Source organism: Citrus clementina, unplaced genomic scaffold, assembly GCF_000493195.1.
Source record: "Citrus clementina cultivar Clemenules unplaced genomic scaffold, Citrus_clementina_v1.0 scaffold_4, whole genome shotgun sequence".
NCBI classification, from domain to species: Eukaryota; Viridiplantae; Streptophyta; class Magnoliopsida; order Sapindales; family Rutaceae; genus Citrus; species Citrus x clementina.
Window position 1 is genome coordinate 11,220,314 of NW_006262274.1, and position 26,854 is coordinate 11,247,167.

The following is a 26,854-nucleotide window of genomic DNA, read 5'->3' on the forward strand; positions in this document are numbered from 1 at the left end:
ACGACAATGAAACAACACTAATAGCAGGTACATAAAAAAAAATATTTACCATAGCCATATTACCCGATTGTGTTGGGATTGCAGTAGCCGCCGGAGAAGATGAATCGTGTGCCTTTAAGTCATACGAAAGTAAGCAAGAAACATTTAAAATTTTTATTGAATTTATATGAAATTAATTTGTATTGAATTAATTAAAAATGAATGCAATAGAATTACCTCTGCAGTTGTACTCAATGAAGTATTGTTCGACTTATGTTTTGGCTTTTTAAATTACTTTTGCTTTCTTTGAGAAGGTGGCCGACCTTTACGACGAGATATTATTGGATCTTGTATGATTTCTGTACAACTTCTCGACCCACCAACAACAGTTGCATCTTCGCTTTGACAGCGAACATTCAACGATACATCCTTTATTGCCTTTTCAATCCAAGTCAAAACACTTTTATGACTTTCTTCATTTTTCGAAGCTACATCAGCAACATCATAAAAAGCAGCACACTCTTCTTTATATCGCTGGTGTTCAATGCTCGAACTTCTCACATCATAACTGACTTTCACTTGACTGTAGCATCTTTGCACATATTTCCTCCATCTCCATATAATATACTTCTCAGGAAGAAATGTTATATGGTTACGTATCAACACTGCAATGACGTGTCTGCAAACAATCCCTCTACATTCAAACATTAAACACGCACAATGAATTTCACCGTCATCCCTGTAAAAAATAACTTAAAAAATCTTCTCTTTACTCTTTCCATCATTTTCGACGACTTCATATTCTGATCCCCCACAACTGAAAACCTCACAATAAATCTTATCCATCAGCTGCTGTTGAAATTCTTGAAACTTGGAAATAGTATATGCTTCATCAACTTGTTTTTCCATTACAAAATTGGTACGACATTGCATCCGTTGGCTGAAGTACCTAGCATTTGCTTGCCACTCTTTTTTAATTTTACTTTCCATTGCTTTCTCATATTTCTCCACAAACTGCTTTAAAGTTGTTTTTGAGTTAACATACCCATAAAAAAAAAAAACATTCATACTCTCACTACGTTGAGTGGTTGACATACTAACCCAAAAAGTTATTTTCACAAAACACAGAACCCAACGATATCTTTTCTCATATAAACCATTTAACCACTGATTATCACAAAAGATTATATTTATCTAATATGTCATGCCAAGCTTCTTCAAACTCAATAGGAGTCTGTGAATCATAAACAACAGCTTGCAATGGAAATCTAATGGCATGATATTTTGCGTACCTTCCCAGCTTCTCAGATACCTTTTTCAGAATATGCCACAAACACCATTGATGCCTAGTATTTGGAAAAACAATCTCAATTGCATTTTTCATCGCTCTGTATTGGTATGTGATGATTCCAAGGGAAGGAGAGCCGAATATACATGATAGCCATGTGTCAAATAACCACATAAACGTCTCTGTGTCCTCATGCGAAATCAACCAACATCCTAACAAAATAGAATGACCGTGATGATTAACTCCAATAAAAGGAGCAAATGGCATGTCATATTTATTCGTAAGGTATGTGGTGTCAAATGTAACAACATCTCCAAAGTCTTTGTAGGCTGCCCTGCTTCTTGGATCTGCCCAAAATACATTGTTTAACCGACCCTCCTCATCCAGGTCAAGACTGAAGAAAAATCCATCATTTTCTGCTTGCATTTTCTGAAAATATTTTTGAATTGCAGTTGCATCCCCTTCTCCAAGCCTTAATCGCCTTGCTTTATCAACATGATTTCTAGCATCTTTTTCTAAGAATGAGACATTTTCATAGCCACCAACCTCAACAACAATAGACTTAAAACTTTGAGCCATTTTAATTCATGCTTCTCAATTTATTTCAAGCTGTTTTTTTTTACATAAGGACTAATGGTACGGTTGCATCGATAATATCTACTCTTGCTCGGACTTACAGCATGGTTGTGTTCAAGGAACAAATTTCCAATTACCCATTTTCCACTAACAAAACGTCCTCCAATTTTAGCATTGTATCTAATTTTCTAGTTAGGTTGAAGCCGCAAAACATGATGAGATTTGCCTTTGGACTTGTCGTTTTGCCCGCAAGTAAATGTCACATATCTCATATTCCCGTCATTCCCTTTTTTACAAGATCTCCGCATCACTGGAAATCCTTCTTATTGGCCATAAGCTTTGTAATATTCAAACATTTCATCCGAACTATTGAAAGTCCTCCCAACCTTAGGCTCTTCAACTTTATCCACCAAATTTTCATTATTTCCTTCAAAATTAGCCTCGTGTAAATCTTGCAATTCCTCCACTTCGTCAACCTCCAATTTATCAACCTCGTCCATTATTGCTGCAAATTATAATAATTCATAATATTATTAATTAATTATACCAAATTCATTAAGTTTAGAAACAAATAAAAATATAGACTGATTATTATTAATTACTTATCCCTAATTCATTAAGTTTAGAAATAAATTAAAATATAAATATATATTATTAATTAACGGTTCAGCAAATTAATTATTATTAATTAGTTATCACGGCTCAACAAACTGAAATAAATAAAATACAATAACTGACATACAAATGCTCACGGTTAAGCAAATTTAGATACAAATACTCATGGTTCAACTCACAAATTAAAATAAAACAGCTCAAGATTCATAAATTAAAATGAAATAGGTCAAGATTCATAAATTAAAATGAAACAGCTCAACAAATTAATGTAGAAACAATAAATGCTTACGGGTTTTGCAATGTAGAGGTTCAGCACTTTCACGAACCAGTTGCCGTTTTGCAGTTTGGAAGTAAAGTTTTGTACTTAGGGTTTTGCAGTTTGGGTTTCTCAGTGCTGCAATGAATTAAATCTATGCATCACATAGTGTTGGGTTTAAACGAAAACAATATAGAAGGAAAAAACAAACGAAACACAAGTGCTGCATAGCTGGAAGCAATTAAAGGGAAAAAACAAATGAAACACACGTGTTGCACAACTGCAGGCAATTAAAAAAAAAAAAGCAAACGAAACAGACGTGCTGAACAACTGCAGGCAATTAAAAGGAAAAAGCAAACGAAACACACGTGCTACGCAACGTTTTGGTAAATTCATGGCGCAAATTCGGGGTCACGTTCGGAGTAAATAGCAGCGCTGTTACTTTTAAAACTTATAATAATTTTAAAAATAAAGTTTTATTAAATATAAAAATAATTTTAATTCACATTTATTTTAATACAATTTACGGACCTCAAATGAATAGGCTTGGCAATTTAGCCCGACCCGATTTTTGGCCCGATTGGCCCGACCCTAATTTTTAGGGCTTTGGCCCGAATTTTTAAGTTTAGGGTCGGGTTAGGGCCAAGATTTTAAGGCCCGAATAAATTTAAGGTTAGGGTAGGGCTTAATGCCGGCCCGACCCGACCCGGCCCTATTTAAAAAAAAAAAAACTAACACAAGTTAACACACACACACAACATCACACATTGTGTGTTTTTAATTTAATTGCATTGTATTTTTATTTGTATAAGACATGAGTTTTTTTTTTTTGTGTTGTGTTGTTGAATTGAATTGTGTATGACTAAAATGGTTGTGAAATTATATTGTGTGTTTTTAATTTAATTGCATTGTATTTTTATTTATATAAGACATGAGTTTTTTATTTTTTATTTTTTATGTTGTGTTCTTGAATTGAATTGTTTATGGGTAAAATAGTTGTGAAATTACATTGTGTGTTTTTTATTTTATTACATTGTGTGTTTTTCATGTTGGATTTTGGAATTGATTTGTGTGTGGGGTTGAAATAGTTGTGGAATTGATTGAAATAGTTGTGGAAAGTGGATTAGATTGTGTTTGAAATTGTTGAGTAATTGCCGAATTAGTTGAAATGGTGGTGGAAAATAAAAATTAAATTGTGGGGTTAATTATTTCGGTAGGGTCGGGTTGGGCCCGACCCGATGTTGGCTCGATTCGGGCCGGGCTCGACCCGACCCTAACTAAATAGTATTCGGACTTTTTTAGGGTTGGGTTTTAAATTTTTTTGATCGGCCAAGCCCGAGCCCGACCCGACATTTTGCCATCCCTACAAATGAACAAATAATGTCCTTGGTTGCAATATTATGAAAAATGAAGGGTTCCAATGTCATTACCCCCGTTAACTTAGCTGTCGATTAGGGTTTTCTGATCCTCAAGTCTATAAAACCCTTCACTTATCAGTTCTCGCTCAGTTCTTAATCGGCTCTATTCCGCCCATCATATTCCTCAGAAACTTAAAAATTTCTTTACTCTTTTTTCAAATTGTTTTGTTGGGTTTAATAAACTTGTTTTTTTTCTTCAAATTTTCGGGAAAAAGGAAAAATGATGCAATGATGTAATTTCGTAGTGTACCAGAGAGGGGTTCTATTGAGCCCGTTTGTGACGGCAACACAACCCTCTAAGAAGTTCTGAGCTTTTCCCCCTTTTTCTTTTTTAACTATTTTCTTATTTTTCTTCAGTTTTTGTTTATATTCTTTTTGAAAAAGAAAATTAAATAAAAGCGAGGTGACGATAAAAATTCATGTCTGTCAATCCACTGAATTAAAAGCGTGTTGTTATTATGAATCCCGACAGGTTCTGATCGCTTTTATTTATTTTTAACGGTTTATTATGATAGAATTAATTTTCTTTCTATTGCTTTATATTATCTTAATTTAAGTGGGCAACTGATGAATCTCATTTTTTTTTAATGGGTAATTTGCGTCTGAAATTTTTCATTGATGCTATATATCACCTTGGAGAACTGATGCCCATTTGCCTTCTCTTTTCTGAATGTATTTGATTCATTTTTGGAGACAATTATGATTTTTCTTTCGTAAATAAAATGGTTTATCTGTCTTCTTTTTTTATATCTAATTTTTTTGGTTTTGGTGCAGCTGAGTGTCAGATAGTTTGTTCAAGTGATGAACACAACTATTATTTAATGGGTAATTTGCGTCTGAATTATTTCTTTGATGCTATTATCACCTTGGAGAACTGATGCCTTGATTCTTCTTTCTTATTGCTATCACATGATTTGATTAATTTTCAAAATTATTTTAATAGTGACAGTTTTTTGATGATTTGTGTCCTGTTGAGTCTGAAGGGTTAATTTTGGAATACGAAATTTTAGAATTGTGTATATAGTAAGTTAATTCTTATATATAAGATGGATTAAAAAAATATATTTAAAAGTGACCTTATTAGATAGTTTTTTAGTGATAAATATTTGTATTTGTTGAGTAAATTAACGAAATTAAAATTATGAAGTCGCTGATAACACACTACACTCTCCACTTAAGCCCATTGCCAAGTACGTACATACAGCTCACAACTTAATTACTCACAAAGCCCCAATCTCATGGACTAGGCTTTGCAACAGCTCACAACTTAATTACTCACAAAGCCTCAATCTCGTGGGCTAGGCTTTGCGATTAATTTTGAGAGGTTGGCAGTGGACTTAAATACTATCCTATGCGTAGAGTTTTTTTTTTCTTTTCCGTAAATACTATCACACATCATATTAATATATTACATAAATATTTACAACTACTATTATTACAGTATTAATATTTACAATTAGATATATAATTGGATGAATAAACAAACATTTTGCAAGAGAAGGAGATTGAGTTCATGGAGTTAAAATAATTAAACTTACGCTCATAAAAATAAAAATAATCAACTCAACTCCACCGCGTCGAGTCTGCATAGACCTATTTAAACTTATGCTCTACACGCTCTTTTTAATTAGAAGTTTTATTTTTGTAAATAATTTTTGAAAAAATTACTTAATTAATGCATTTTTTTTTTCATTCTCTGCTCAATTTTGTAAATTCTCAGTAATTCATTCATAGGTATTATTTTTGTTATAAAACCCACTATTTAAAAATAAACATCAATAAAATTCATCACCCATAAAAATTAATAAATATAAAAAAATTAATTTTCACCAAACATAAAAACTAATAAATATCAAGAAAAAAAATTCTTATATACAGAGTATAAAACGTAGATCAAGATATACTAAAAAAGACTAAAAATAAATTTTAAAAAATAAAATTGAGTGTTTAATTCCTAGAATGTAAAAGTAGAGACAAAATACGATTGTAAAATAATGAGAAAAAGTAATTAGTGAAGAATAATTTTGATATTTTTAATAATAAATCTATTTCTTAAATATAGAGAAAAACTTAAATTATGATTTTTTTTTGTAAATTTTTTAGTCAAGTGAAAGAGTCTAAAAATTTTTTAATTAATAAGTTAGTTTTAATTTTCTACAAATTCTAGGTACAAAAAATTTAATTTTTTTTAATTTTTTTTTTTACAAACCCTAGGTATAAATAGAAATGAAAAGTTATAAGAATACGTAATTCTTTTTTAGTTCAGTCTTATAGAGTTTCATTATTCATTTTCACTATTGACTGAATTAATTTTCATTGCAATTTGTACTTAGAGTTTGTAAAAAAAATTTGAGTAATAGTTTGCATGAGTTTGTACATTAAACTTATGGATTATGCTTTTTGGCAATTGAATTGAGATTATGGACCTTGTAAATGTTTAAGATAAGCCGTGTGGTTGGTTCATTCATCATCTATGAGAATAACGGATTAGGTTATTTTTAGTTGTTCATCATCTATAAAAATGGTTAACTTTGGACCTTAAGCTTTTAAAATTTTGACGTAAGTAGTGGATTGTGATTGTTTTTTGGTAATGAGTAGTTTTTGAGAAAATTTATCAATAATTTCTTGTGCTTTCATCAGTAACATTCCAAATAAGTTTAGATAGAGGAAACTCCTTTAGGAATTTGTGATCTAATTTTACAGGTATATTAATCAGTATAATCAATTGTGATGTTATAGAAATTCACTTTTATTAGTTAAAAGAAATAAATGGAAAAACACATTGCTAAGTGGAGCTTCCATTGTCTAATTATGGACAATCAAAATTTTGATCGGCTTTCATTAACTAATGATCAACAAATGATTGACAATCAAAATTTTGATCATAAATACAAGACGAGGATTTTGTCAACAATAAATATGACAAAAAAGACAATGGCTAATGGTGGCTGATAAAATGATAATTTCTTTTAATAGATCGAAGAAAATAATATTATTTTGATTTGACTAATAAAGTTTATACTACCTTGTACTATGTCAAGTGCTAGATTTAAATTTAAATCTCATTTAAAACGATAAATCTCGTACAATGGAATACATATAATTCGGTATTTTTGTATTGCACCTAAAGATGGCCAGCAGTATAGTATGGTGCGAGTAAATTTTGGTATGATATGCAGCATGGTACGCATGCAGGTTAAACTTGCATACGGGTTGAGTTTATATTAGAGATGGGTTAAAATGTGATAAATATGTTTTATTTTTAATAATTGTAAACTTATGATTTTATCAATAATTGAATCTTTTAATAATAAAATAATATATTTAATTGGCACAAGTTTTTTAATTTATTAAATTCTTAATTTTAAAAAAAAAGCTCTAGTTATTTTATGTGTATAATTTATTGAATGAATAAATGATATTATAATTTTATAAAATGTATGTATTAATGTTATTATGAATTATGATTTATGATTTTATATAAGTTTATGTTAACAATTAAGTTAATTTTTTTAAAAAAAAATTATTATTATTGTTAATGTTGTTGTTAAGTATTGAAAGGGCATTCTAATGCTGTAGCGTCTAACTTACTAGTTAATATTACATTCTTTTATTATTATTAGTTTATGATTATTATTATTGGATATAAACTTGAGTTTTCAACTTTTGATTTTATTAAATTTGACTAAAGATATATAGATCGAAAGAAGTACATAGGTTTGAAAAAAGTACGTTAATAGTTTGACACTTTTTTTAAAAAAAATTAAAAATGAAAAAAATGAGCATGCTATGCTTGAGCACGACACATGTGTTGGGTCAGCTGGCTTGCTTGCAAGCGTGCACTGCCTGCCCCGCGATCGTGGGTAGCTTGCCTCACAAGCCTACGATGCTTGCCGCGCGAGTGGGGGTTGCATGCCGCGCGAGTGGGGGTTGCATGCCGCGTGCAAGCCTGGGTCGACTTCCTCGCACGAGCGTGTGGTGCCAGCCGCGCGAGCGTGGGTTGTGTGCCTTGGTGGTGAGCGCGCGCTGCCTTGCTCACGAGCGGGCACTACTTGCCTCGCTTGAGCGTGGGCAGCCTTGCACGCAGTCGTGCGCTGCCTTGTCGTGCGAGCGTGGCCTAAATGCCTCGAGCGAGCGTGGGCAGTTTGCCGCGAGAGTGCCGGTTGCATGCTGCGCGCGAGCGCACATCCTTGCCCGCGAGCGAGCGTGGGCAGTTTGCCGCGAGAGTGCCGGTTGCATGCTGCGCGCGAGCGCACATCCTTGCCCGCGAGCGAGCGTGGGCAGTTTGCCGCGAGAGTGCCGGTTGCATGCTGCGCGCGAGCGCACATCCTTGCCCGCGAGCGAGCGTGGGCAGTTTGCCGCGAGAGTGCCGGTTGCATGCTGCGCGCGAGCGCACATCCTTGCCCGCGAGCGAGCGTGGGCAGTTTGCCGCGAGAGTGCCGGTTGCATGCTGCGCGCGAGCGCACATCCTTGCCCGCGAGCGAGCGTGGGCAGTTTGCCGCGAGAGTGCCGGTTGCATGCTGCGCGCGAGCGCACATCCTTGCCCGCGAGCGAGCGTGGGCAGTTTGCCGCGAGAGTGCCGGTTGCATGCTGCGCGCGAGCGCACATCCTTGCCCGCGAGCGAGCGTGGGCAGTTTGCCGCGAGAGTGCCGGTTGCATGCTGCGCGCGAGCGCACATCCTTGCCCGCGAGCGTGCGCTGCTGGCATGCGAGCCCCCATCTGCTTCCCTCCTGTCAATTTCAAGCACTCGTCGACTCTCTATTCAAAGTCCTTTTCATCTTTCCCTCGCAGTACTTGTTTGCTATTGGTCTCTTGCCCGTATTTACCCTTGGATGGAATTTACCAGCTGATTTGGGCTGCATTCCCAAACAACATGACTTGCAGACAGCACCTCGTGGTGCGAGAGGGTCCGGGCGCAATAGGGCTCTCACCCTCTACGGTGCCCTTTTTAGGCATAAGCAAAAAATAAAAAGAATTAGGGCACGACATAGCACGGGACGAAGCGTATAGTGGGCACGAAATAATATGAGTACGAGTCTGCATAGACCTTCCTTTGATGGCACGGTTTGTTGACCATCTCTAATTGCATCATATTATTAAGGATGGCTAAAAAATCCGCATCCTCAAAGATCCGGAAAATCCGGATCCAGATTTGAAAAACTAAAACCTACAGTGCATCCGAAAAATTGGATATCCAAATCCAGTTGCTTTTTGTTTTAAATTAATATATATATTAACTCAAATAATAATAAAAAAATCTAATTCTGAATCCTTAAGTCTATCTCGCTTCCTTTATTAAACTTTCCCTCACACACTCACCTTACCAGCAGCCGTAAGTCGTAACCCTTTAATCTCGCTCTTGATCGGTCGCCATCTTCGTCACAACTCACCGAAGCCTCATGTCGAAGCACGCCTCACCTGATCTGTCGTTGAAACCTCACCGTCCAAGCCTCGCGTTGCCGGTACTCGTCAAAGAAGCGTTGCGATGCTCGTTGAAGCCTCGCTGTGATGATGTTCGGCTGTCGTTCAACTGTCAACCCTTGCCGTTGCGTAAAAGCCTTGCATGCTTGGAATTAATTTGCCGGTAATGTGATTTTGCTCTCTTATTTCAATTAGTTTTTTATTCCTTCTATTAAATACATGGCCTTTTTCTTTGGTTAATAATTGGGTATTGTGGTTAATTGTTTGATTGTAATTTTATTTTGTTATTTATGTTAAATTGTTAATTGTCGGATTGTAATTGAATTTTATTTGATATTATTAATTAAATTGTTGAATTTTTAAATTATATTTTAAATTATTTAATTTTAAGTTTTGCGGATTCGGATATCCGGAATATTCGCCCGCATCCGGTGTGGATTTTATCCGTATTCAGATCCATAAAAAAATTTGCGGATCCGGATATCAAAATGAAAATTCAGATTCGGATTTTGCCAACCCTAGATATTATCACGAGTCGCTCAAGTTTTCCACCAATGGATGCTAAATTGGCAAGCCAGAATACACTCAGTAATGGCCCCCCTAATAAAAGTGTGCTCAGTAGTTAGAGTGCACTTAGCAATAGGCAGCTTAATATATTAGTGAGCCTTGGTACGTTAAGCAATGGACCACCTAAGATTTTAAGCTCAGATGCAAGTCAAATGAGCAAGCTCGGCCCAATTTTAAAATTTTCTACAACACTATATTTGTACACATTTAGGATTTTTTTAGATGAAACACATGATTTGTATGTAGAACTTTTTAGGCTTTAGAATTTTCGAAAGCTTGGTGGAGATATTTTATGCAAGTTGCATTGAAATCTTTAGACAAAGGTAAGCCTTCCTATAAATAGAGCATGACACTTGTCATTTGGCACAATACATCATACTAAGTATAAGCAACTCAATTATACTTGTAAAGCTCATTTGTACTCTTTCTTTGGAGTAATCAAATTCGCTTTGACTATGTTGCTCTTTCTTCTTTCTAATTTTTCTTACAAGCATAGTGTCAAGGGATGAGTGTAATGCGCAGCAAACTCGTGCGACACTTAGACGACTTCTAGCACATAAGTCACTAAGTAAACCTTATGAACTCCTCAAACTAGTCAAGAAAGGATGCTTGCGACAATGTTAGAAAGAAGCGAGAGCAATATGGCCAAATATAATTTTATTACACACTAAAGAGAAAATTACAAGAGAGCTTGAGAGTTTGTGTGAGAGCGTGTGTGCGCTGGTGGTTGTGTGTGTGGTGTTTTGGTGAGCAAATGAGGATGCTCACCCCTATTTATAATGTGCTAGTGGGTGCAAGTTGCATAAATATCTTCCTAGAACCTAAATGCAAAAGTCTAAAAACTCTAAGATATTTATAATTGTAGAAAAGTCTAGAATTCACGTTGGACTTGGTTGATTGCTAAGTGCACCATGATTGGCTAGTTATGTTAGGTAGCCCATTGCTAAGCGCATCCCACTTCTAAGCACATCCCGCCTTTAGTGCTAAGCGCACCCTAGCTACTAAGTGCACCTTGGCTACAAGCGCACTCCGCTTCTAGGCGAACTTTTACTAAACGCAACTGCGCGTATGAAATTATCCTCCATTTGTGGGAGGTTTGAGTGACCCGTAACAATTCTCCCCCGCTTTTGCTCGTGGCGCCGTTGTCGCATTCTCGTGCTTGTAGTTTTGGACATGCTCCGTGAATTGCCATAGGTCTTCTTCGTGTTCCCATGTGGCCTCGCTCTCGGGAAGGTTCCTCCACTTGTGACGCAAGCGGTCATTTGCTTCCTTTGCACGGTGATTGTCATAGGCCGCTCAAATGTCTTGCAAATGGAGGATAATTTTGTGTGTGCAGTTGCATTTAATAAAAGTCCGTCTAAGGTTGCATTTAGTAAAAGTCCGCCTAAAAGCGGAGTGCGCTTAGTAACCAGGGTGTGCTCAGCACTAAAGACGGGATGGATGTAGAAGTGGGATGCGATTAGTAATAGGCTGCCTAACATAACTAGCCAACCGTGGTGTGCTTAGCGATCAACCAAGCCTGGTCCAAATTCTAGACTTTTCTACAATTGTAAATAGTCTAGAGTTTTCTAGAGTTTTGCACTTTAGTCTTAAGAGATATTTTGGCAACTTGCTTGGAAGCTTCCTCCCCTAGCACCCAACAATTGTAAATAGGGGTGAGCCCCCTCATTTGCTTACCACCACACCGCACATACACAACCATCAGCGCACACACACTCTCACACAAACTCTCAAGCTCTTTTGTAAAACTCCCTTGCAATTTATTCTTTAGTGTGTAATAAAATTATATTTGGTCATATTACTCTCGCTTTTCTGTAGTATTGTCGCAAGCATTTTCACTTGGCTAGTTTAGTAAGTATTCTAGGCTTACTTAACAACTTGTGTAGTAGAAGTCGTCTAAGTGCCACACGGGTTTGTTGCGCACTACACTCATCCCGTGACAATAGACTTACTTAGCACTTTTGTGCTAGAAATTATTTAAGTGTTGCAAGGATTTGTTGCGCAAATTAATCATCTCGTGACAATATGCTCAGAAATAAACAAATCACGTCCTTATTTGGGAAAAAGTAAAAAATCAGCGGCCTAATTGTAATTACACCATTAACTTCCAATTCTTGTTGGAAAGATAGTAAGGTTTAAAACGTAATTGGTGTGAAACTTTTTAATATCTCCATGGTGAACTAATGCCCATGTCCTATTTTCATGTAATATGATTTCTTTTGATTCATATTTAGGAAGAAGTATTTGACATTATTGTTAGTAAAATGTCTTATTGGATTTGCTTTGTGTCTAAGGCTGATTTTTGGTGCAGCTGAGAGGAGGGCAATTGATGAACACAACTACTGTTAATGGGTAATTTGCGTCTGAACTATTTCATTAATGGTATCATCTTGGTTGGGACTGATTTTGTATTATTATTTTTCTCATTTTAATTCACTTAAGTGTGATTTTTTTTGTCTTTGTACCGAGGCATTGCAATATTCATTGTTTTGTTAATCACATTTCTCTTTATTGGGTGATGAATTTTCAAAGATTTCCAAGTCATTTAGTATAGATGAGTATGCCATACTTGTATACTTTTCAGCTTAATCACAAACATAGGTTTAATATTAATCATAACTCATTATCTTTGTGACCTACCTCAGCAATTGAAAAATTTTCGAGGAGATTTAAACTCCTTCACTCATGCGAAAGAAGGAAGGTGAGAATCACCCAACTATTGAGAGCTCTTAAAGTCTTTAACTTTATTTTTTATATCCAATGATTATACATGATGAATTCTGGAGTCTGTAGTATGGAGATCTTTGGAGTGCTCATATTAGAGGGGAGCCTCTACCCTTACACCTAGGGAGATATGGAGACTTGAATTGGTGCCCTCAACTTTGAAGGGCACTAGCCCACCATTAGGCCAAGACCTCAGTGGCCTAGTGGTGGGCTGGTACCCTCCAAAGTTGGGTTTGAGTTTGAGAAAAATTATTCGCTATTGATAGATGGCACCAATGTAAATACCTTGCACATGTGAGTGGAACAAGATTGTAACTTAGTAGTTGGGTGGTTATTATTTCCTTTTTTATGATTAGTGAAAATGTTTGAATTTCTTGGTAGACTTTCGCCCATATGATTTTGGGTGGAATTATGTTCCTTTTTAGTTGTTCTAATAGCTTTGCTCTAATCCAAGCAGGGTACTGATAGACAAGAATAATAGTACTGGAAAATGATAATTCTTTGGTCTTATGATTGGTCATAAGTTATCTGATTCTTATCAAATTCATTTGATACATTCAACGGTCAAATATTCGCCATTTGATATATTTAATGGCTTGAATGAAAGATTTGGATGCCTTTCAAGATTTTATCATCCAAAACCAAGAATTGTTGTGTAAAATTGTTAACATGGTCATTAAGGTATGTGTCAAGGAAAATTATTATCCTAAAGGATTAGGATCCTCTTGTTATTCTTTCTTTGTTCCTCCTACACTATAACAAGTCTAGTGACACTTGGCATTACTGTAATTATGTGGTTCAGATTTTTTTTTTTTAAAGAAGATTTTGTTTTATTTTGTTTTCACTTAATTCAACCTCAAAACTCTTTTTGAAACTATACTTTTCCTTCTTAATTTCTTCTTTCACGCCTTCAATCACCTGCGAAGGAAAATATTAAAAAAGATCGAAAAAGTCGGGTAAACTGATTACAATGATATCATTTTTCATGTGTTCTTTCAAGCAAGTACTTGCATGAGTTAGCTTAAAATTCTTATAACTTTGATTTGTTTTATGCACGTTCTTTGATTCCTGTATTGGATTAGAATACTAAAGCTTTTTGGTTAGGATGAGATATAACAACACTGAAATTTTTACTTGCATAGAAGTATTTGATTAACTGTTACCCCCAATTTGATTGTTGTGTGCCATCAAATGCCATTTGTTGATACAAAGGAGAAGCCATATTTGAATATCAGAGATAGATGAAATTTTTAGTTCGGTGTTGATGCAGCGGAAGTTTAATGTTCAAAATATTCCGTTGATTCTAGAGAATACCGGAACAAAAGAACAACTAAATTCACGTTGATTCAAAAGAATACCGTGAATTTAGGGGTTAAGACTCGTTGATTCCGTAGAATACCAAGAATTAATTGTTCAAATACTCACAAAGAGATTTGAAAATTGAAATATTATTAAACTCAAAATTCTCTCCTTCAAAGGTTACAAGAGGGAGCTATTTATAGTAGTAGTAATTATCCTAATTCATGAAGGAAAAACAAAATCCTAAATTGAAAGGGAAACAAAATTCTAAATTAGAAAGGAATTTAAAAGTCTTAAACTTTAGTTAATAAGGAAACTAATCCTAGTATAATATGGATTCCTACTCTTCATCAGGTGTTTTAGGTTCGGGAAAGTTTTTGGGTTAAGTAGAATAAAATAGAATCTGAGTCACACATCTTTTGTGGTGCAATGTGTCTCTAAATATGTAAAAGTGTAGGAGAGATGAGAAGAAATTAAAACAAGTAGAGGATTCAGACCCTTTTGTAAACTCTGACCTAGACCCTTTTATAAATTGAGACATAAATATGTTGTTGAATACCTTAATATTACCCATGACTGTGACATAGAACACATTTCAGTAGCACCATTATAATTTGCACATAAAGTGAGCATGGCGTTTTAAAAGTTTTAAAGTTTGAGCTCCAAACAACAATTTAATTGGCATTTCATACTTATCCCAAACTCTGCCCTTTATGTCTGTGTTCTGTGCATATTTTTGTGCAAATAGAATTACCGATTGGCATTCTACTATTTGGAATGAACAATGATAGTTTTGAAAAATTTTGTAGAAAATCAAATAACATAAAATTTTCTTTACATGGCAAGTTCACAACCATTAATTAACTTTGTTAGTGAATTAATGAAGTATAAGCCTAGTGTGCTGAAGTGGCAAAGTGTTGGACAATAAAAGAACATAAGTCTAGTGGGCTAAAGAGTCAAGGTGTTGGGTATGTGTAACTTGTATTGACACCTGTAATTGATAAGCACAAAATTATCTATAAAAGGGGCAAGATTATAACAGTAAAAGGGTGGTCAACACAGAGGCAACAAGGAAGCGGCAAGTGCCAATAACAGAGAACAACAGTAACAACAAAAAACAGAGAAGAGTAGCAACGAGAATTCAATTCAAAAAAGCCAAGGCAGCAAAGGAATTAAAGAACAAAAACAGAGGAGGTCCAAGAGGAAAAAGGACCAAACGAGGTGGAACTTCAAAGAGGCCTTAAAGTCAAGCAACCAAGAAGAAAAAGAAGCAGCCAAGAAACTAAAAGGAAACTGAAGACAATGAACCAATGAAAAGCTGAAACAGAGAGTGAAAATAACAACAAAAAACCAGAGCTTATTTGTTTGCAACAACAATTGGTGCTCTCGTTGAGAGGCGATTCAAACAAACTCAAGGCACAATTCTTAGAGCTTACATAGTATTTAACTTTTACGATATAAGAATTACTATGATAGAACCATCGTGAGACCCAACACTCCCAGAAGAACACGGGACAGAAACTCTCCAGAAAGAAACTAGGGTTGATTCACCCAAAGAACAATTATCACTCCAAAATCAAAGTTTAATCCAGATTGAAGCTTCATTAAAACAACATCTTACGGCAACTCTGGAGCAACAAATGAAAGAAATGCAGACACGGTTGAATTAATTAAATCGAGAAGAGCTTGCCAAGTTGCAACGAACAGATGGAAAATCAGTAACCCATCCGATGGAGTTGACAAATGAAAAACAAATAAAATTAACTCAGGAAAATCCATCGAAGAACTTGAAAGGGAAAATCCGAAATCATTGAAACAAATCTCCGATTTCAACTTTAACAACTGAAACCGATGAGACATCATCATCGAGTTCCGAGACCTCGCGGAATAACAAACTCTCTTCCAAGTTTATTGAGAAATTAATAGAACAGAAAATGAAAAAAAGTAAAGCACATCAATAATTCGAAAATATTACGACTTGAAGATGAGATATTGCAGGCTGCAAATTCTCCTCTTACCCAAAATTTTTTGGAAATACAACTTCCAAAAAATTCGTTACACCAAGATTCAAGTTTTATAATGGAACGTCGGATCCAATCAACCATATCAGACATTTCAGGCAGACAATGGCTTTATATGAGCATGAAGATGCTTTGATGTGCCGTATCTTCCCCTCCAGTCTTGACAGTCTACCATTAAATTGGTACCACGACTTACCTTCAAGTTCGATACACGAATATGTTTAGCCTTTATAGCACAATATTCAACCTATCGAGACATGAAGAAATGATCAAATTATTTGTTTACAGTGCAAATGGGACATGCAGAAACATTGAAATATTATATTCGAATGTTTAGATTAGCATCTGCCAAGGTTGAAAACTGTGATGACCAGCTGGCAATAGTGGCTTTTAAGTGCGGACTTCCATCAAATCACCCGTTTTTTTGAATCTTTGGTAAAAAATAAACCAAATTGTATGTGGGATCTGTTAATTCGGGCACAAAAGTATGTAACCCTAGAAGAAGAAAAGAAGAGTCTTGCATCAAAATTCAACAAAACCAATAATTGGGGGCAAAGGCTCTCTAAAAACCGACGGACGGATTTCTTAAGTCAAATGAAGAAAGAAGAAAAAGCTCAATCAAAGAAGCACACACCACTGAAAATTTCGATTGGACAAATTTTGCATCAAATAAAAGATGAACCATGGTTAAAGAGACCAGCACCAATGCCCAAGAACCAAAACTGGGATGTTGCAAAATAGTGTGCCTTCCATAATGATTGTAGGCATTATACAAGAGATTGCAGAACTTTGAAGAAATATATTGAAGAATTGATTTCCAAGGGTCAGTTAAAAGAATTTGTAAAAGTCGAAGACAAACAGCCCCAAAACCAAAACAATTTCTTGAAGAAAGATCAAATTGAAAATTCAACATCGGAACCAGAACAAATAGTTAATACTATTATGGCTCCCTTACCTTTGGAAGTGCACATGACCAAAGAAAGAAATGTATATTGCAAAAAAAGAGAAATTGAAGCTCCTGAAGAATTCTCAAAGAAATGTGTCAAATTGGATGTACAGTCAGAAGTTAGTTTCTTGCCCCAAGACCTTAAACTAATTCAGTCCCCACATGATGATGCATTGGTAATTTCAATTAAAATTGGAAATTGTCTAGTCAGAAGGATTTTGATTGATAATGGGAGTTCGGTGAATATACTCGATGACGCAACTGTCGAAAAAATGCGCTTAGAGCAAGATAAAATCAAACCATTTGAACAACCATTGATAGGTTTCAGTGGAATAGTAACATATTCAGATGGTGTTATCACACTTCTAGTCATTGCTAAATCGTAGAGTCTGTTAACTGACTTTCTCGTTGTGAAAGCAACTTCGCCGTACAATGCAATATTAGGAAGACAATGGATACATAAAATGAGAGTTGTACCCTCAACTTATCATCAAGTTTTGTGTTATCAGACAATTTATGGGATAGAGGAAATTGGAGGAGATCAAGCTACAACTCGGACATGTGCGGTATTGGCATTAAAAGAAACTAAGAGAAAAGATTCAAATTTTGAGAATCAGGCCAAACAAGATGCTAAATAGCAATTATAGTCAAACGGCATGGGTAAACAAAATAGAGAACTGGGATCAACAAGAAACCAACCGTGGAAGAAGTAAATATTGTCCCGATAAATCCAGATAATCAAGAATTCATTCGAATTGGCTCGCTATTGCAACCAAATGAAAATGACCAACTTCTAAATCTTCTCTAAATAAATCGTGATATTTTTGCATGGAAACCCGAAGATATGACTGGAGTACGACCTGAAGTCATTTGTCATCATTTGAACATTGACCCAAGTAAGAAACCTGTTAAACAGAAGAAAAGAAATTTTGCCCCAGAACGCAATTAAGTCATAGAATCAGAAATATTAAAAATGATTGAACTTGATTTTATCAAAGAAGTGCATTATCCAGAATGGTTGGCAAATGTCGTGCTAGTTAAGAAGAAGAATGGAAAATGAAGAGTCTGTATTGATTTCTCCGACTTGAACAAAGCTTGTCCGAAAGATAGTTTTCCCTTTCCGAAAATCGATTCACTTGTGGATTCTACGGCAGGTCATCAACTCATGAGCTTCATGGATGCTTATTCAGGCTATAATCAGATCCAGATATATGAAGCAAATCAAGAGAAGACTTCATTTATTACTGAAAGGGGAACCTATTTTTATGAAGTGATGCCTTTCGGGTAAAAACATGCAGGTGCAACTTATCAAAGGCTAGTCAACAAAATTTTTAAACCACTTATAGGAAGAACAATGGAAATCTACATCGATGATATGTTGGTAAAAAGTCTCAATCGATCTGACCATGCGAAAGATTTAAGAAAAGCTTTCTCTATATCGCAAACATATGGCTTGAAATTAAATCCATAAAAATGCACTTTTAGTGTTGAATCTGGAAAAGTTTTAGGTTATTTGGTAAGTCAAAGAGGAATTGAAGTAAATATAGATCAGATCCAAGCTTTTATGAAAATGAATTCACCAAGGACCATAAAGGAAGTACAAACGCTGAGAGGAAGAATTACTGTATTGAGTAGATTTATTTCTCGATCATAAGATAAATGCCAACCTTTCTTTCAGACTTTGAAGAAAAATAAAGATTTTAAGTGGGCCGAGTCTTGTGAAGAAGCATTTGTTCAACTTAAGACGTGCTTAATGATGCCACCGTTATTATGGAAACCAAATACAGGGGAAGACTTATTCCTTTATCTTGCAGTATCGACGAACGCAGTTAGTGCAGCTCTGATACGAGAAGAGACAAACATTCAAAAACCAGTGTTTTATGTAAGCAAAGCTTTGATTGCAGCAGAAACACGGTATATGAAAATGGAGAAATTAATCCTAGCATTAATTGTAGCATCAAATAAGCAAAACCCTACTTTTAAGCCCACACTATAATTGTGGTAATTGAATTTCCCTTGCGCTCTATTCTGTATAATCCAGATTTATCCGGAAGAATTTCAAAGTGGGCAGTGGAATTGGGGCAATACGATATTCATTTCCAACCTCAAACAACAATCAAAGCTCAAATTTTGGCTGATTTCATAGCAGAATTTACTCCAATGGATAGTCAAATGCAAAACAACGAGAAGATTGAAGAAGATGGATTTATCTGGAAATTGTATGTCGATGGATCTTCAAATCGCAATAATGTCAGAGTAGGATTAGTTTTAATTACTCCAGAAAAAAACGATGATTGAACAAGCTCTCACATTTGGTTTCAAAGCATCAAACAATGAAGCAGAATATGAAGCCATGATTTCAGGATTAAAGTTAGCAATTGGTTTGGGAGTTAAGAAGAAGATTGTTTTTTGTGACTCAAAATTAATAGTCAATCATATTCATGGAAATTATTCAGCTAAAGAACCTCGTATGTCAGCTTATTTGAAAGTTTTTCGTGACTTGATGATAAAAATTCCATCATGTACCATTGAACAAATTCCTCGAGGAGAAAATAGCCATTCAACTGCGCTAGCCAGTTTAGGATCAATAGTAAGGTATTCATTTAAACGCACAATCACTATAGATTATATAAAAAATCCTAGTTTGGATTCAGTGGAGGAAAAAGTTTATCAATCAACAGAATCTCCGAGCTGGAATGATGTGATCTTTCAATATATTCAAAGTGGAATTTTGCCTGAAGATAAGAAGGTAGCCAAGAACATTCGCCAAAAGGCAGCTCATTATGCCATAATAGGAGGAAATCTTTACAAACGATCATATAGCGGGATTTATTTAAGATGTTTAGCTCCTGAAGAAGCTCGATACGTCATGGCCGAAGTGCACGAAGGAATTTGTAGCAACCATTTGGGTGGAAGAACTCTAGCTCACTAGATTTTAAATGCTGGATATTATTGGCCCAAAATGCATAAAGACGCCAAAGAATATGTGAAGAAATGTGATAAATGTCAAGGTTTTACCTTGGTACCAAGACAACCTCCAGAAGATCTAAATCCAGTAAGAAGTTCATGGCCCTTTCATCAATGCGGGCTAGATATTGTAAGACCTCTTCCAATTGCACCATGACAAAAGCGATTTTTAATTTTGGCCACAGATTATTTCACAAAGTGGATAGAAGCTGAACCTTTGTCGAAAATTGAAGAACTAGAAGTTAAAAGCTTTATATGGAAAAATATTGTATGTCGTTTTGGAATTCCAAGAATTCTAGTTTCTGATAATGGCACATAATTTACTGGGAAACGAGTTTCAGAGTTTTGCAAAGAGCTTTGTATCGAAAGAAGTTTCTCTACTCCAAGATATCCACAGGGAAATGGGGAAGCAGAAATTTCAAATCGAACGATCTTGAATGGAATAAAGAAAAGACTGGAAGCTGCAAAAGGTAATTGGGTAGAAGAACTTCCCGAAGCACTATGGGCATATCGAACTACAAAACGGAAAGCTACCGGAGAAACACCATTTTCACTTGCATATGGGTCCGAAGTAATCATCCCAGTTGAAATTGGAATGCCAACGCTTCGAACCTAGTTTGGAATTTCCATGTCTAATATAGAAGAGCTCAACTATAATTTAGATTTGCTAGAAGAAAAGAGAGAGCAAGCATTGATCCGATTAGAAGCATATCATCAACGAACCAAGCTGATCTTTGATAAAAATGTCAAACATAGAAAATTTCATCTGGGAAGTTTAGTCCTCAAGAAAATCTTCCACAACAGCCAAGAATCAATTTCCTGAAAGTTAGGTCCAAATTGGGAAGGCCCTTATAAGATCATCGGAGTCTGATCAAAATGTGCCTATTAGCTCTCGGACATGGAAGGGAAAATTTTACCAAGACCCTGGAATGCTACCAATTTACGCAGCTACTATGTATAGAACTCCCAGTTAGTCTATGAATAAATTGGAAGAGCTGTAAATACATGCATTAATAAAACAATGATCTTCCTTGCTGGAAAACAAATATTCTTTTGTTTACAAGAATGAAATGTCAGATTTAATTTTCAAGAATTAAATCTATATTGATCAATTCTTATGGCCATTAAATTAAAAGGTTAAATCCATGATTAACCTACAGCTTCAGCAGCTCAAAGCTTAACTTTCAAGGCTCTAGCCTTACTTGAAATTAAAAAGTTGGCCATTAAATTAAAAGGTTAAATCCATGATTAACCTACAGCTTCAGCAGCTGAAAGCTTGACTTTCAAGGCTTCAGCCTTACTTCAAGTTAAAACGTCGACCATTAAATTAAAAGGTTAAATCCATGATTAACCTACAGCTTCAGCAGCTGAAAATTTAACTTTCAAGACTCTAGCCTTACTAGAAAATAAAAGGTTGATCCTTGGTGAACCTAAAAGCTCAAGCTCAAAAGTTAGTTAATTGGTAGTCATATATTTGGCTCCGAATCATAGCGGGAGCACAAAAACCAAGCCAACAAGGTCAACGGAAACTTGAACTCAAAGGTACGAGCATTATTGTTTTTATCATTTGATAAGTTAATTTGACTTTTCAAAAACTATTTAAGATAATAATAGAATATTATCTGAGACTTAGATCATTAGATGTTTCTGAGCATTAGGCCCATTGCTTAGGATATTAGGCTTTTTTCTCAATTTCAATCGATGCCAAGAAGTCTTCCACGTAGGCTTTCATCCAATAAATATTTTGTATGGATGGCTCCAAAGTTTTGAAAGTCTCATCCAAGCCATATTGGCAAACTTGCTTCCTTTGTTTTCTTCAGTACCCGAAACTTCAGACATTACAAGCCGGTGAGCAATACCTTTTTCAACTGAGCAATCTACTTCTTGTTTTCCATTATCTTTCATCGACGCACACTCCGAGTTCTTAACAGATGTTAGTTCTTGCAATTTCTTTTCAATTTCTGTTCTCTTCTTCTTTTCATCATCTAAACTGCTAAAACTCTGTTGATGTTCTTCTTTAGTTTTTCTAAGTACATCCTTTGTATTGACCAATTCCTCTCTCAAAAGTGGAACCGATTCCCTCAAAACATTCAATTCATCATTTAACATCTTATTTAAGCTCAAGAGACGATCGTGTCTTTCATGAAGAATGGTATGATTGCATAAAGCCTAGAAAACAATAAAAATAAAAATTATAAGTCAGGAATTGAACTAAAAGTCTTACATTCCACAATCCATAGCAGTCCCCAAACAAACCGAATGATCGTCGAGGGATTCTAAAAAAGCTCGGTCATTATTTGGAATAATTCTCTTTGATAAAGGTGATGCAACAAGGGAATTATTAAGTAAAGAAAAATTCTCATTCCAAACACCCTTTGGAGAAGAAATATTGTCGCCAGGAATACAAGAACTACTTGCATCCCCTCGAGTTTGGGTATTTATAGGTTGAGAAATTATCTGTCTTACATTAATTTCAGACCCTGAAACTGGAATAACAGCCGCAGTAGATGGAAAAACTTCCGTTTGAGCAGCTTTGATATTTAGATGAGCAATTGATGAAGATTTTTCTGATCTTATTTCATCTTCTTTTAATTTTGAAACTTCATAATCTGCCTTCTCAGAAAATCCTCTGACCATGGGGATTTATGTTTGTGGCGAGAATAATCTTCATCACGAACCCTTAGACGATCTTCATAACATGCTCTGTAACGATCACTTTCATACACTTTGTGACGGCTTTTTTTTCGATTTTCTTCATCCCTTTTGAAATCACCAAATCTTATTGGATAATGATCATGATTAAACTCTCTTCCTCCATAATATTTATGACCACTCATATTTAATTAATCCAGCGTTAGGGAGAAAATTTAGATCAAGGCAAAGTTCAAAGTGAGGTTATTTAAATGTTTAGAATCGTGCCTAATGCAAATGGTTCAAGGATAATGACACGTGCAATAACAACTGTCAAAACTTTGCATTATATTTAAAAATAAAATATAATATAGTGGGGGGCTTAGTGTTAATGAATTAATGAAGCATAAGCCTAGTGTGTTGAAGTGGCAACGTGTTGGACAATAAAATAACATAAGTTTAGTGTGCTGGAGAGTCAAGGTGTTGGGCATGTGTAACTTGTATTGACATCTGTAATTGATAAGCACAAAATTATCTATAAAAAGGGGCAGGATTATGACAGTAAAAAGGAGGCCAACACAGAGGCAACAAATAAGCGGAAAGTGCCAATAACAGAGAACAACAGAAACATCAAATAACAGAGAAGGCATCAACGAGAATTCAATTTAGAAAAGCCAATGCCGCAAAGGAATTAAAGAACAAAAACAGAGGAAGACCAAGAGGAAAAAGAAGGACCAAACGAGGTAGAATTTCAAAGAGGCCTTAAAGTCAAGCAATCAATAAGAAAACGAAGCAGCCAAGAAACTAAAAGGAAACCGAAGACAATGAACGAATGAAAAGCTGAAACAGAGAGTGCAAATAACAACAAAAAAACAAAGCTTATTTGTTTGCAACAACATACTTTGTCTTGTGGTTGACACTTTTTTGGCTTATTTGTTGAGATCTAATTAATCCTTAAAGAAATTTTTCTATTTTATATTTAAATGGAATATAAGTGTATAGCAAATGATCTAAGGTTGTTAGAAGGCATTCTGTAATCTTACATGCAATATGTCCTAGAAATTAGAATGACATCCCAATTAATTATTAGGAAAATAGTTTAATATAAAGGTTTGAATTGAGATTTCACTAATCTCGTGTTTCTTTGTTCTTCTTTCAAAAACAGAAAAATTGTCCATTGAATTGCTTCATTCTTTTTTTTTATATATATATTAAGCCACCAAGAGGTGGCGGGTTAGGCGCGGACCTCTACCTGTAACATTGATAGTAAATGACAAAATACAAATGGAGGGGATCATAAACTTAAACCTCCAAATTAAAGAGTTAATACAAAAGGAAAATGCATCGATTAAGGCAAAACCTAATATCTGAATTACTATAATCGGCTGGTAATTAATGAAGTCTGCCAGAAAATTGTTTGTGATGCTTACGACATGTAAGTAATTTGAAGCCCTTCCTAGAATGTTGTTGAGTAACACTAAAGTCAGGGTTTAGATCATGTATCTCGGTGTCCTCAGGTGCAGATTAAAAAGAACCATCATCCATCAAGTGCTTGTCAGAACTGCAATCTTTATTCGACTTAAATTTGTAATTCATAAGGAACTCAAAATGTTTGTTCTCATCCCTTTTTGTATACTTATCAGATTGAGAAGGAATACCGGTAAAGTGGGTATTGAAGCCCACAACTGTCGTGCCAAAAACATCCGATAAAGATCAGAGTCTATAGATGCCTGATAATTTGAATTCCCAATAATTTGTTAGGGAGATATACCATGATCATGTAGGTCAACCCATGCTCCAGTATCTTGAACTTGCGACTCTTGAATGGCGGTGGCTTCAGTAATATCAGCTTGGTTCTCCACAGGAGAAATTATGGTGATCGGAGACCTAGTATCCACAATCTGCAGAGTTAAGCTCGAACGCTATGGGCTCGGGTCTGGAGTATATTGTGGAGTGGCTAAAGGCGAAGACCTTGTTTCCTTACCCTTTTCCGTACTGGTCTGACGGGCCCCATTTGGCCGTTGCGGGCAAAACCCTGGATTGGCTACATAACATGTCTCAATAGCATGACCAAGATGCTTGCAGGAAGTACAGGAAGTACAGAAAGGTGGGATTTTCCCGTATACTACACTCTGCCAAAAACCAGAATCATCCACACCGATTCAAATTTGTGATAGCGGAGGTTGAGTGACATCATGCTCTACTAAAATCCTCGCTACAAATGGACGAGTTAATGAGGCAGTGGCTTGGTCAATTCGAAGCAACTTACCAACAGCTAATGCAATAGAAAATAATGCTTCCTTGCATTGCACACAATGAATTGGCAAGTAAGGAAATGATACCCATACAGATACAATGGACAACTCCTCAGAACACTGAAAATCTGTGGTCCATTTAAATATTCTCATGGCACTCCCATTAACATACCATGTCTACTTAACCCACAGACGGGTGTAGTTTTCCTCGACATCTAATTTAATTAAACATGACGATTATCTAATAAAGAAATTTAAAAATTTTCTTTTAACCCCAAGGAGGTAAAAAATTTATGAATTACTTCCATATGAGGGTGATTGTAGGAAAACTTACCAACTAATGTCAGCTTGAATAGAATAGCCATCGCTTTGACTTCTTCCACAGGAAACTACACGATTAGCTCTCCCTCAAACAAAGAGACGATTTTGATGGGAACCGTTGGGTGCGTGGGACCATTCATAATTTCGGCAAAAGTTTTTTTGATCGGCTTATTTAGATTCCGATTAGGAAGGAAAGCCAAAACTGAAGCGTATGTTAGGATGGAAGTGGGCTGAATGTGATTATGGGTTAGTGGATTGGAGGAATCATTAGTTTGGGCTTGGTTTTGAACTTGTGAGCTGAAATTGAAAGTTCGACCTTTTTGGGGTTGATAGGGTTGTGGTTGGTCTTGGCATTGTGGGTTAGGAATTTGTGTTTTTGTATTTAAGGGATGGGCTGCAAATTGTTGAATTTGGGCTTGATGACTTAGATTTGGGTGGTTATGTGGTGGGCTTCCATTATAAGAGTTAGTTTGGATTTGATTAGTGGTGGCCGAAACATGTAAAGGAATGTGGGTGGTGGCGGCCCAATCTTGAGTTTGTCTAGTGGGAAAGGCTAGCAGGACTTGCAGGACATGGGGAAATGCTAGGGGGGGACACACATGGGACACAATTCATGTGCTGCCGAAAGTGGCTCATGAGCATGGGGATTGCCGCAGGCGTGCAGACTTTTGGGCTGGTCTTGGTTGGATGTTTGCTGACCTTGACTAGGTTCGATGGTGGTTGCTTGCAACTAACATTCGGTGGTTAACAGCTGCAGCTGGTGGTGAGCACTGTCCCAAGTGCTTGCTTGTGATTTGCATGGGATTTTTTGGCGTGTGGGTGGTGATTGTGGTTGACTGGTGGTTGCATCTTGAACCGATTTTTGAAACAAATGGCCATGGGGCACGGGCTGGTTTTGAGGGTGCATAGGGGCTGTGATAGCTAGATGTGCATCCACTAGGGGTGATTGATTTGCTACCTCACGGCAGCATTCATAGTCATTGATGCCACCATTAATTGACATTTCTTTTTGTTCACTTACGGCATTAGGTGTGGTTGGTTGCTGAAGTTTTGAGAGGATAGAGGCAGTGGATGTTGGTGATTGGTTTGCATGGGGTTGGATTTGAGATGGAGGGTCTGCATGGGAGTGGTTTGGAGAGATATGTGGTGGTTGTGTGGATGGATTGTGGACAGTTTGCCGCTGGAGCGGTTTGATTCGCGGTGGTGGCAGCTGGACTTCAGGCGATGGGTCATTGGTGAATTTTGGGGGTCGTCTAAATGATTTCTTAGGAGGGTTCAAACTCAAGTTAATTCGTTCTTCGGCGGAGAGGGTGGAGACCGGTGGAGGCCAGTAAAGGCCGTATAAGGCTATTGTGGGGGGGGGGGGGGGCGCTTTCCAATTATCTTCTTTTTTTTTTAACTCCAAGGAAGATTTCTATTGAATTGCTTCATTCTTCCCTATTCTTGATTGTTGTACTCTTAGGCTACCATTAAACTAGTGTGATATAGCCCTTTTCATTTTCTGTAACAACTCTCAGGGTTCTTGTTACAAATCTGAAGTTTTTGCATAGAAAGGTCTATGATATGTAAC

At 36.1% G+C, this 26,854-nt stretch overlaps 1 protein-coding gene and 5 non-coding genes across 6 annotated transcripts; 5 read left to right on the top strand and 1 right to left on the bottom strand.

The window, feature by feature from the left end:
• Nucleotides 1–270: 270 nt before the first annotated feature.
• Nucleotides 271–1,846, bottom strand: LOC112099083 (protein FAR-RED IMPAIRED RESPONSE 1-like). The gene is made up of 2 exons (XM_024186186.1): nucleotides 1,272–1,846; nucleotides 271–673 (listed from the first exon to the last, which is right to left on the bottom strand). Exons 1-2 carry the CDS (start codon nucleotides 1,844–1,846, stop codon nucleotides 271–273), a joined length of 978 nt encoding a protein of 325 aa, XP_024041954.1.
• Nucleotides 1,847–4,355: 2,509 nt separating this feature from the next.
• LOC112099402 lies at nucleotides 4,356–4,446 on the top strand. The gene has a single exon (XR_002906206.1). It is a non-coding gene; the product is annotated as a small nucleolar RNA U61 (small nucleolar RNA).
• An 84-nt stretch (nucleotides 4,447–4,530) lies between these two features.
• LOC112099406 lies at nucleotides 4,531–4,615 on the top strand. Its single transcript, XR_002906210.1, has one exon. It is a non-coding gene; the product is annotated as a small nucleolar RNA snoR14 (small nucleolar RNA).
• A 72-nt stretch (nucleotides 4,616–4,687) lies between these two features.
• On the top strand, nucleotides 4,688–4,785 carry LOC112099394. The gene has a single exon (XR_002906198.1). It is a non-coding gene; the product is annotated as a small nucleolar RNA Z101 (small nucleolar RNA).
• A 136-nt stretch (nucleotides 4,786–4,921) lies between these two features.
• LOC112099395 lies at nucleotides 4,922–5,016 on the top strand. The gene has a single exon (XR_002906199.1). It is a non-coding gene; the product is annotated as a small nucleolar RNA Z101 (small nucleolar RNA).
• Nucleotides 5,017–12,437: 7,421 nt separating this feature from the next.
• On the top strand, nucleotides 12,438–12,532 carry LOC112099396. The gene has a single exon (XR_002906200.1). It is a non-coding gene; the product is annotated as a small nucleolar RNA Z101 (small nucleolar RNA).
• Nucleotides 12,533–26,854: the final 14,322 nt, after the last annotated feature.

Excerpts from the sequence above, each read along its gene's own strand:
- LOC112099083 (XM_024186186.1), bottom strand. The coding sequence starts at position 1,846 with ATGGCTCAAAGTTTTAAGTCTATTGTTGTTGAGGTTGGTGGCTATGAA. Across the intron at positions 674-1,271 it reads GTATCTGAGAAGCTGGGAAG|AGGGATTGTTTGCAGACACG; the intron begins GTACGCAAAATA and ends GTTTGAATGTAG.